The sequence below is a fragment of the Uloborus diversus genome, chromosome 1, assembly GCF_026930045.1.
Source record: "Uloborus diversus isolate 005 chromosome 1, Udiv.v.3.1, whole genome shotgun sequence".
In the NCBI taxonomy this organism is placed as follows: Eukaryota; Metazoa; Arthropoda; class Arachnida; order Araneae; family Uloboridae; genus Uloborus; species Uloborus diversus.
In genome coordinates, this window is record NC_072731.1 from 35,142,055 (window position 1) to 35,154,561 (window position 12,507).

The following is a 12,507-nucleotide window of genomic DNA, read 5'->3' on the forward strand; positions in this document are numbered from 1 at the left end:
AAACAATAAAATTGTATTTAAATATTTCTGGGCATGAACATACATTCAGACAATCTTTTAACTGACAGGCTTTTTTATGTGAACGTAGGTGGTGCTTCAACACCCCCAACTGCAGCACTAAGTGTGCTCCAGCCTATGATCAGATATTTTAAACATTGGTAATGACTGCTTTAAAAAAATTTAAAGTAAAAAAAAATTCTTCAATCTTATCCTACCTATACACCAAATAAGGATGAATAGCTTCTGCAACATCAGAGTGATGGACATATAAACTCACTAGTTGGGGTAAATAAAAATCGACGCTTTGATGGTCAAAAGTAAACATCCGATTGCCTGAAAAGAAACAAAGATGCAGTCATTTCCTAGCAAAAGGGTAAGAAACACTGATAATAAGATTGTTCAGCAGTAAAAAAGTCATAGAAAAAGAATACAATAACATTATTTCCTATAATTGTATTCTATTTATTTAGCTCGCAATGGCACAGTGGGCAGCAATATAAGTATTTTTTTATAGGTAAGCAAATTTGATTGCTTGGCTTTGAAGCATGCAATCTGATTAGATTGTACGTTCTTAACCAGAATAAAATCGAAATTAATTATTATCAAACTGTCATCCCTGCCAAACAAAGCAGACTAATGTTTTAGTTATCTTTTCATGTTATTTTTTTTACTTACACCATACACCAACTAATTAATTTTGAGAATCTTTCTGAATGGTCACTCTCTTTTCAAATAAAATTTTTTGTAGAAATTTGAAAAATCAGTTGACAATCAATGCTGCCAAACAAATTCGGATGCTATAAAAATGGCGGCTAGGTCAGTTATATTAACAGAAAGTAATATGTAACTTGACTATGTGAGTGCAGCAATGAGCTACCGATAATTTCTCCACGATTTACTACCGTATTTTTTTGTGTATAATCCGCGGATTATCTGTTAATAAATAAAGTTAGAAGTTAATGAAGTGCGGATTATACGCTGCCGCGGATTATATGTGCCCCCCCCCCCCCCCCCCCCCCCAACACCAACACAGAGATCGTTCCGCTGCATGTAGGTTGTTTATTTTACATAGTTTGAATGTTCCTCTTACGCGATTCAGGCTATGTAAAAATAAACAACCATACAGCAAAGGAAGAAGCATTCATTTTTGCACAAGATTAGATGTCTTGACTCTGTCTGAGTAATTAGCGTTCTAATCATAAATGTTTGATTTTTTTAGATTAATTTTGATTGTACCTAAAAAGTTATTACTTTTTCACGTTTTTAGTTTAGTTGCTGAAATTGCATTTTGAATCAGAACTTTTTTTTTTTTGCATCGTATTATGCGCAGGAAAATACGGTACTACCTCGCGATCAATCAATTGGCAAACCGTTGCTTTACAGATAGTGAATATATCGAATTAATAAGACGAGCGGTGGGATACCATATCTGTTACTTTTAACGCTTTCATATAGTAATGAACAAATCAGAGTTAAATAGGAACGCCATTTTATCGTGACATTGAACGAACGGTTAATCGATTTAAGAAATTTTTATGACGCTCTGTTTTGTTAACGGGTGCGTTTCCGCGATCGTAATATTTGCCAAAAGCTTCAAGGACGGCCCAAAACAACTCTTGACCACTACAAATCAAGACTCAACGAGTCGATTCATGAATTTCAACCAAGTCAAAACAAAACTATTCATTTTTTTCTACTTCTTAAATCAGAGGCGTAGCTAGACCCGACTTTCGGGGGGGGGGGGGGGGGGTTACTTCTTTTATTTTATATACATATGTGTGTGTGTGTGTGTGTGTGTGTGTGAACTTTTACATACTTTGGAATGGGGTGCCCCAATTCCGATACTTGTGTTAAACAAACAAAAGCAAAGAATTTTTTATTTTTTTAATGTTATGGAAAATTTAACGTTTTTTCTTTTCCCTCCATTTAATTTAAAGTGAAATTTTCTAGCAACGTCTTGTCAAAACCAGTCTATCCAAATCAGGGGGAAATCAAATATCTGATGAGCGTGTTCCGTTCATTTCAGTGTGACTGCTTAATTTAGAGGCTAACACACATCTACAAAAGCTGGCATCCCTGAAAGCTAATAGATGGATCCATTTCCGCCTGTGAACTGGATGTTTGACTTTCAATCTCATCGGTGGTCAGACTATTTTTACTAACTTGGTTCGCACTAAAAGCATGAAATAAAATATAAAAAAAAGACTTCTTGATTATAACCTGCAAAAAATGAAATGGCTTTCATATCGTTATATTTATATGTTGCTTTTTATATGTATTTACATTTATGCTAGTTCTAAAGCAGTTAATCAAATTTGAATTAAAAAAGAGGGAAGAAATATAGGCGGTAGAAAGTTATTTGCACAAAGCTGCATACCATCTGTTCTCCTTTCAAGTTTTTATTTTTAATTTTATTACCTGCTTTAGAATTTATATAAATATCTATTTGAGAGAGCAACAGCAATTTTCGAGTGTTATAAACAGAAGTCTTGTTTATTTTCTACTTTTTAATGCGAACCAAGCTAACAGAAATAGTACAGAACAGTCTAGATTCATTTCGTTTTTAAACATTTTATTCCTGTAATGCTATGCAGTTTTTCTTTTAAATTAAAATAAAATTTCCTTCAGAAGGGTTCGATGGAATTAATGCTGCTTCAGCAGACTGTACTTTGTTTTCTTCAGAGGACGTTAACTTTCTCTTTTTAGAGCAACCATTTTCGTCATTTACATTTTTTTTTGTGGGGGGGGGGGGGGGTTAAAAAGCTTGTTATCGGTTTTGCTCTCTTCATTATACAACAACGCTCACTTAGAATATACTATTCTAAATAGTTCAGACTAAACGTTTTTAAAAGAATACGCAGTAAATACTGGCTGACATTTTCGACAAATCGATGTGATTGCGGTGGATTTTCTGGTTAGCAAAGGCCGTTTTGACTATCACAGCACAACGCCAACAAAAACTTCATGTCTCGAATTCCGGCTATGCTATCATTTTCGGATTCGAAGCCCAATGATCTTCAAAGCAGCAAGCAAAAGCATTTTCTTCAACTCGAAACAGAAAGAAAGGACTGAGGGGGCAAAAAAAGGAGAAATGCGTTCCACGAATAGGTTTTTTAGGAAAGGAAAATTAACGAAAGGACATTCGTTTCGAGCACTTTCTTGGAAGAAGAGTAAAGGGGTGAAATTCACAGGTTGAGTATTAGTTGCATTATGGATGAGTATTTTAAGTTCATGGTTAAAGGTCATTCAAGTTAAAAGCCATTTTGCTCTGTTATCTGGTTTAGTACTGTTCTGTGATCGCTCTCTTTCTTAAAATTATGATTCCTTAAAGAAAACCAAGATGATAGGAGGGAAGTTTAAGATTTTTTCAAGTAAAGAAAAAAGGAAAATCCTAGAATATTGGCCAGGTTAGATTTGCAGCAATTGCTAACCTCAAGAGGATAAATAATTAATCAAAAAACAAGAAAAAGAAAAAATCAGGCACCAAAAAGCAATAAAAGACGTTTTCTTCAAAAAGATATGCTCAAAGTTTCTTTAAACCGGCAATAAAGCACATAATAATGTAATAATAGAACAAAGACCTAACAAAACTAATACAGAGGAATTTTGATCAAGAGCCCATGTTGTCTATAGTATCGATTTCAAATTTTCACCATCATATTCCAAATTTCTATAAAGTTTCTTAAAGCCCCCGTATCTTAAAACCTCTTTATCTCGATTTTTTTCCTTCCTGTGAAATTCGAAACATACAGATTCAACTATATGTAATATTCCCACTGCGCCTCTCATAAAATTAAACATACTTAACAATTTTCAGAATCTATGACAAAAAAAGGCTTTATATTCGTAGATTTAACAAATCAATCTCATTTCTAAAGAAAAGTGTGAAATTTCACTCAATTATCAAAAAAATGTTGCAGCACAGTGAGGAGTGAGGCGTCTTTACGCTTGAGGGTCACTCATTGAGCTGATTTTCAATGGCACTGAAGGGGGGGGGGGGGGAGAGAAGTGAATTTTTGACCACTGTTATTCAGAAAAAAAAAATTTGATTTTTTTTCTTTTCTTTTTCTTTTCTCTTCTCTTTTTTTTTCTCTTCTCTTTTCTTTCTCTTCTTTTTTCTTTCTTTCTCTCTCTCTCTCTCTCCCTTTTTTTGGGACAAACATTTCGGGGGGGGGGGGGGGGGGGGGGGGGTTTGTCCCCAACCCCCCCCCCCCTTAGCTACGCCCCTGTCTTAAATGGAAACACAGTAGAACGTCAAAAATTCGAAACGCAAAAATCTGCACGCAATCTAATGAAGTTTTAATAAACATGATAAGAAGCAGATACATTTGTATTGCAAACACATCCAGAATACAATCAAGCTCAGCTTTTATTATAAAAGCAAATGAACGACTCGGCAGGGAGGAAAAGATTTTCAAAGCTCTCTCAGCCGAAAATCAGTCTTTTTTTTTTTTTTTTCAAAATGAGTTTAAGCTAGTTTTTCCTTACATAAATTAAGTCACTTTCTTCGCGTAAAGTAGGCGTTTTTTCAGAAGTTCATTCAACTTCCTTCGTTTAATTACTGTATTATAGTTCCTCACATAGTACATACAGTACTGTAAATATTTTTCCTTTTGACTTTTTGTTCAGCAAAAACAATGAGAAATAATTTTTGTTAAAAAATGCAATTACATGTTGCAGTGTAATTGTATGTCAAGTACGTATAATATTTATGATTAAATGGCATACTATTTTCCAAAACTATTTTCTTGGTTATCTTCGAAAATCCGAATTACTTATGGTTCCAAATACAACGGGTTTTCGACGCTCTGTCTACTGTCTACGACCGTTCTACTGTTTCACATAAAACTACGTATTATAATCATCGGCGTATAAATGTATGAAAAGCAGATTTCATCACACAATCCTCTCTTCTCCATTGTACCGTCTTTTAGTAGAAGACATCGAAGTTTTGAGATATAAAAACAAATGGCAGAAAAACTGGTGTGATATTAAATTCATTACTCTATTCGGACAGACAACATTCACGATATAGGAGGGGTGGAAGGGTTTGGAGTAGGCACTTTTACGAAATAATTCACTTAATGTGAATGAGCAATTGTGTCTTGTCACGCTCGAGTTCTGGACATGAAAGCAGAAAATCATCGAGACCACGTGATATTTTTTCAGCCTCGTTCATGACCGATTTCTTCAATCACATCTGGCTTCGTGATCTCTTCAATAAGAACTTTTTTTCAATTGAATTAATAATACGCTTTCAAGGATAAATTTCTTTGCAAACAAAAGATAAACTTTCAAATATTTACTTTCACTCTTTTTTCCCCTAGAAGAATGAAATCTGTTTCAACATCTAACGAATTCGGAATGCTTCCCAGGGTGAGCAGGCCAGTCATTTAAGAATCCCCTTCTTCTTAAAGACTTAGATCTGCCAAAAACGGTTTCAAATCGACTTTTCCCTTTCGATTTGCATACTATTTTTTTTTTAAATGTTCGAGTATATTTCTGTACCAAAATTGCAAAAAAAAAAAAAAAAAAAAAAAAACACTTATTTTCAAGGTTTTTAATTTTATCTTTGGTATTTTAAGTCATAAAAAGTCTAGAACTTGCTAAGAACACATTCGATCAAGTCCCCTTTCGAACAAAAAAAAAAAAAAAGAATTATCAAAATCGGTTCATCTGTTTCGGAGCTACAGTACCACAGACAGATACTATACAGACAAGACAAACTTTTAACCCTCTTCCTCGCAGTGTCGGAGGTTAAAAATCTAGTGAATAACTTTTATAACAATTATTTAATACCCAGTAATGTCTCTTTTGTCATATAAGGCAGTGAGAAGCAAAGGGATATAAGAGGACATTTTCAAGTTTAGAGAAAAACGCGTTTAAAGATAAGGTCCTAGATAGGCTTCCATTGAAAATTTTTCTAAATCATGCTGTATAGCAGCAACTTCTTAGAGCTACTAGTACTCTTGCCCCAAGACAGAGGAGAGGTTCACCTATCATTTGTACTGGTTATCTCCTTTTTTTTTTTTTTTTTTAATTTTGCCACTTACATCCCTTTGCTTCTCGCTGCCTCATAAAAAAATAAATGACTTGTGAAAAAAATTAAAATAAAAAAAAAAAACCTTCACCAGCAAACAAAATTGTGACACAAGTTTTTAGCAGCTCGGCGGTTCAAAAGAGGTTGAGAGAGGCTGACGTCGAAGATGAAAGAACGTCATGGATCAATCAATGTTTTAGTACAAAGCCTATGTTTCTAACTGTATGATGTATTTCACCCCGTGTAGGTTCAATAAATATCTTTCATTTTCAGTGAATTTTAATTTTCGCGCCAAGGGGGGGGGGAAATCGCTAACTGAGCACATCCAAATCGACATAAAGAAGGGCGAGTGATAAGTGAAAGGCGAACAGAGAGACAAAAGTTTTACTTGCTAAATTTGCTCTGGTTATCAATATTGAAAACAGCATAGAAACAAAAGATGTGATAGAGACCTGCTCAACTGAGCCTTGTGTCCCACTTTCTTTTTTTATTACTGTGAAAATCTTGATTCCTATAAAACCAAGTTCTTTAAACTTAATCTCCAAGGCAGAGTTTCCTGCCGAACAATCGAGTTCGGCGGAAAATAATTTCGTAAGTGTTAAGCAAAAAAAAAAAATAAATAAATAAATAAAAGAAATTGTTTGATACCCTGAAATTCAAACAAGTTTGACACTCATTCTAATTGTGTGCCAAAAAATGCCTTATTCAGCAGTTAAAAGAACAACATGAGATATCAAAAATAGAACATTTGTAGTTCTAAGAGCCAATATTATCAAAGTGATTAAAAATATTTTTATTAAAAGTTTACCAAACTTCTAATCAAAAAATTAAGAGCTCAATAAATATGAGAACTCAATCGTATATTACGCCTCTTAAAATATGTTATCGATAACGAGGGATTTTCGACAAAATAAACGATGGTTGAGCTTTACCATAATTTAAGGATTTGTTATGATGTAATAATGATATCTAATTTAAAATAATTTTAAATTCTGTTCTGATGAGTTCTTTTTTTAAAATTATATTATCGACATTGTTTGCCACCGCATAAAAGGCAAAAACTCATGTGTGTGTCCCCCTCCTAAAAATAGGAATGTGTATAGGAGACGCCCACAATTGACGCCACGTTTTGTGGGGGGATGCTGGTGAAATTGTGACAGTTTGTTACAAGACGGAGGGGGAGGGAAACAAGTGTGATATCACGCATTTTTTGTAACAATATGCTTATGAAAAACAGCGTGCCAAGTGACAAGAGGGGAGGGGGTCAGGCGAAGTGTGACACTTTGTGGCACAGTCAAATTTGTGGAAAGAAAAGTGTGACATCATAAATGGACAACCCCATATTAAAATTTAAAAAATCAACTTCATATCATGTTCCAATGGAATGACAGTCATTCATTTTTAATCATCAGATTCTATCGCAGACACAGACATCTGATACAAGAAAACTAAAAGAAGAAATAACAAAATGCAGACGTGTTCCAAACATTCCGTGGGGATGACTTTCCGACGATTCAGATCTCCGATGTTCAACGGCCTTCAAATAAAATGAGTCATCCAGATAAGCGCTAGTCGTAAAAAATTGTGGGTGCAGAGAAATAAAAAATATATACAAAAAATTAACGAACACCAAAGAAGCTCAAGAAGTTGAGTCACTTCTGGGAAGAAAATGCAACAGGGGCTCGAGTGATGGGAACTGTGCTTAGAAAAGGGAGTCGGGGGATTTTTCTTTTGTAAAGAGTGAATAAACCAACTACCACAGCGACAGTTAACTTGTCAGCAAAGAATGTCAGATTGTTGTGTTCGAGGGAGTTGATTGAAAGTGAACTGTTTGGAAGAAGAAAGTTAGAAAAGGAATTTCTTGGCGCTTGTTTACAGTTCTCACATCGGTGAGAAATCTTTTTCCGATGGAATATTGAAAAAAGAATGAATTTGAAGAACACTTTGGCAAGTCTACCTACAGATAACTAAATATAGAAAAATAAACCTCTTATTAATGAGATGGATGTTGCAACCACTGATTATTGCTGTAATTTTTAATTTTTACGAATGTATTTTCTTTGGCATAATTACCATATTTTTATCACACTTATTTGCTCAAATATAAAGACATAGACATCGAAAAAATATCGAACGCAAAACTTCGACATCGCACATCTAGTTTACATGTACTATATAAGATTTAGAATTTTTCCCTGGTATCCTCTCTATGCCGTGAATTTTGCAGAAAATTGTCGGATATCATTTTTGAGATAGTAGCAAGACCGCATCGGATTGCGAGAATTTTGAAGTGCTCAATCGTGAATTACGATAGGAAATCTATGATGGGATATATATCAGTGTTTCGAGGCAATGCTTGACGTAGGAGTTTCATTTACAGGGAGAAAAAAAAAATAGACAAAAAATTTTAAAAGAAAGAGAAATTGAGACAAATCGGGATGGTTTCCGTCATTTTACTACGGTATGAGAGGAAAAAAGCATCTCTGAAGTCGTTTGCTTTGAAAAATATAATGCAAATAATTAACTTCACAAACAAACGGAATGAACAGGTTCTTGCAACGAACCGTCAAGACAAGAATCACTTTTTTTGTGGACGCTAGGCGTTAGAGACACTGTGCAACAATTATCATCTTGAAATTCGGTAACATGTGTTTAAAAAAAATTGTAAAAAAATAGCTAGAAGAAAATTCAAAAAATATAGCATACACATGAATAATTTTTAATTGTTTCAAATAATTTAACATTTATTAGCAATATTAATTAATTAGCATGAAAATAAATGAAATAGATAAAAAAATTTATTTTATTCATTACTAGTGGCACACGCACGGCTTTGCCCGAAGTAAAAAACTAAAAGGTCTTTTGGTTCGCCTGTATATTTACAAATAATGTATGATGAATTTCTCGCCAATTGGCTTGCCCATGTTACGGTTCCACGTTATGATAACTTGGCAATTTAGTCGTCCATCTTATGTTGATTTTGCTCGAGAAAATAATCTTAAAATTGGAATAAAAATGAACAAAATCGAATTTTTGAAAAATCGCTTCGAGATGCACATCCCCATGCTACAAACTAATTCTGTGCCAAATTTCATGAAAATCGGCCGAACGACTATGCGCGTCACAGAGATCCGGACAGAGAGATTTTCAGTTTTATTATTAGTAACGATAAATATAAAGAAAAGAAGATATTTTTAAGAATCCTTCCCCACCTGAAAGAGTTTTGAGACTCCTCGATGGTTTTAAAAATAACCTAAGCAGGAGTGTCACTTATTAATTTCAAAAATTACATTGCAAATGTTCCTGTTGCAAAATGAAATGACTGTCGATTGTTTAACAGATACCCGAACTAAAAAATCTTAAACTGAACACAGCATTAAAATAGATTGCACTTTTGCATTCGTAGATTAAGATTTAATGAAATATACAGCCTTTAGATCTCGACAGTACAAGTTCGGCACATTTTTAACAAGCTTTGCTAAATCTTCATAAATAATAACCCAAGATTTAACTTGGATAAAAAAAAATTCACGTTCAAAGCAATTTTTGTGGAAATAAATGTGCGTCAAGTCAACGGTTAATTAGCAATTGAGTGGCATATTCAACTGCACATATCCGGTACCTGTACAAAAGCTCAAAGCAAGTTTAAAAGAATAAATAACTGAAATAAACTTCAACACAACAAAAGATGGGAGCAACGACCTGTCCTGTACAGACAACGTTCAGAAATGTAATTCAGTTACACGCAACGACATTTAAAGTCACCATGAATATCCCATAAATAACGTACCACATCCACCAAAATGGAAGAAAAGAATAAGTTGACTCTCTATTCCGACTGTTCGCAGAAAAGCATGATGGTTTGTTTTCATACCATGATTCAGATTTTGTTCACAGCTCTTTGGTGAATCACTCTTATAACATCTGTTGATATATCAACTATAGTTGCCTCATTACTCACAAGATGTTTGGCTTATTTAACGTGGTGGAAAAGTTCAATTAACAAGTTGCGCACTACGCGAAAGAGTGGGGGGAAAAAGGACAAAAAACTCTTTCAGAAAACGGAAAACATGCTTGGGGGGTGAAACCGGAAAACAGAATCATAATATGAAATTATTAATCAGTAATCTCAACTAAATATTATTTGAAAAATGTACGCGTAGAGTTTTCAAAACAAAAATGAAGTTTTTTATGTGACAACTAAAATTTTAAGAAAGTAATAATTTGCCTAAAGGCATTTGCAATGAAAATGCAAAACGTATCAGAGTTCCCACTCTTCCAACAGATTAAAAAATAGGGCCTTTATATGGCCTTTTTACAGCACAATTTTAAAATAATTAGGGCAAATACAAGCCAATGTCGCACACCAATTTTCTTTGAGGTCTTCAATTTATTTTTATGTGTTTTTTTTTTTTTTTAAATCTATCATTCATAATTGATGAATAATTTTGAAATTCATTTCAAAGCACTTTTTTTTAACTCGACAGCAGAGCTTTAAAACGTTGTAACTAAAGTTCTATGGGAGCACTAGAGTTGTATGAAAGCTCATTTTAAGGAAAACTACATGTGCATTAATTTATTATGTTTATGTACCTTGAATAATTTGAGATTTTTTTTATTTTTTATAAAATGTAAAGTTGAAAATTTTTAAAGATAGTATTTGAAAATTGTTGGAAAAAACACATGATTTTTATTGTAGTTTAATGAATACAGAGAATTTCAGAGTGGGACCAAGAAAGGACAGCAAATAATGTAGGACACATTACTCTAATTTTTGCTAAAACATTTTAGTAACTGCTGAACCCTTTCATGGCTCCGCTGAAAACTTTTGGAAATTTTTATAAATATGCATTAAAAAATCAAACAGTATTTTTTTAAAAAATAAAGAACACCATCATAAAAATTTTTGCTACAAAATTTTAAAATGTAAAATTTCAAAAAAATTTTCTCAAAAATTATTCAAGTTACAAACTAAAGTGAATGTAATTAGCTTTAAAATGAGCGATTATAAAACTCTGTCGCTTTCATAAAACATGAGCTTTTACATTTAAAAGTGAAATTTTGAAAAAATTGCAAAAAAATTTCTCACACTATTTGCTATTACTACTGAGGCACTCATAGTCCCACTCTGAAACATGTTGGAAGTATTCATTAAAATATATTTAAGATTTTTTTCAAAAATTTTAAAGGACATTTTAAATTCATAATTTTGTGAAAAAGTTTTTCTTAAAAATAAACCATTCACTAAACCAGGGCCAAATTAAGGCATGGGCACATGGGGCACAGGCCAGGGCATTAACATTTGGGGGGGGGGGGCACCAAATTTGTAGCTAAAGTTTTTTTTTAATGGAACAAATTCAAATTGCACCACAGCAAAAGCAAAATTAAGTCTAGGGGAAAAAATGAAATCTATTTAAAATCACAAGCTTTTTCAGAAATTTCATAGTCATTCCAAGCTTAATATTAAATTTTATTGCATTTTAAATGCTACATAAGAGATAGCTTTGAAATTTATGTCCTATTGCTGCCAATCAAAAGTTTACCAACATGACATATTATAATGTTTTCACAATTTAATGCAATATTAGACATTATCACATTGAGCGTGGATACAGTAAATACTTAATAATCAAAATATTTTACAACTATAGTAAAAGCTAGGGAAGAGGGGGTAGGGGCAAATGAAGTTCGTACCCAGTATCCTCATAAAGTCTTAGTTGGGCCCTGCACTAAACTCCCGATTATCCACAGGGTGGATTACCCACCGGCTTTCACACATTCAACAAAACGTTTTTTTGCCAATGGTTAACTGAATGTATAGATAAATGTACACATTTCAATTTAGTAAAAAACTGTTTCTAGTTATCCCTATTTTTTTTCTTCCCCTTTCAATAGCATCAAACCTTTCATGGTCCCTGAAACCTAACTGCTTGAATCCTGATTTATAGATTTACACTACTTACTGGTTACTGCTTTAAATCTGCACTATATTTATTGACTTTTAGATCGATACGACTTACGAGCATAATTGATCTTGTTCAAAAAAAACTTCCCTCCTTTCCCCCTATGCATAAATATCTTGGTGTAACCTAGCTTGATATGTTTCAAATTAATCTGTTTGCACCATTTGCTCGCATATGTATAAAATCCATTTGCTAGAAGAAGCGATCCTTTTCTAGCTTCTACATGTTTTTTATAAAATGTTATCATTTTAATTAAATTTCTATTACATTATTGACCTATCTAAAGCTATTGCATAGACGAATATTGTCTTCTACTTACTTTGTGGATTATCCGCGATTTCGGTTATCCGCGGTTACCGTATATAAAATTAAAGTGCAAGTAAGTAACTTCAAAATGAGTTAGTATACAACTATATTGCTCTCATAGAACCCTTGAATTAAACACTTCAAAACACTGCTGGCAAGTAAAAAAAAAGCTGTTAAACAAATTGCAAAAATTAATTG

The 12,507-nt window shown here is 33.3% G+C and overlaps 1 protein-coding gene across 2 annotated transcripts in view; it reads right to left on the reverse strand.

Moving 5' to 3' along the window:
• LOC129229232 (phosphatidylinositol 4-kinase beta-like) overlaps window positions 1–12,507 on the reverse strand; it is a 145,776-nt gene that overhangs the window by 21,508 nt on the left and 111,761 nt on the right. For both annotated transcript variants that reach the window (XM_054863506.1, XM_054863499.1), the window contains exon 3: window positions 216–333. In XM_054863506.1, coding sequence (XP_054719481.1) covers window positions 216–333 — 118 coding nt within the window. The remainder of the gene's footprint in view (window positions 1–215; window positions 334–12,507) is intronic.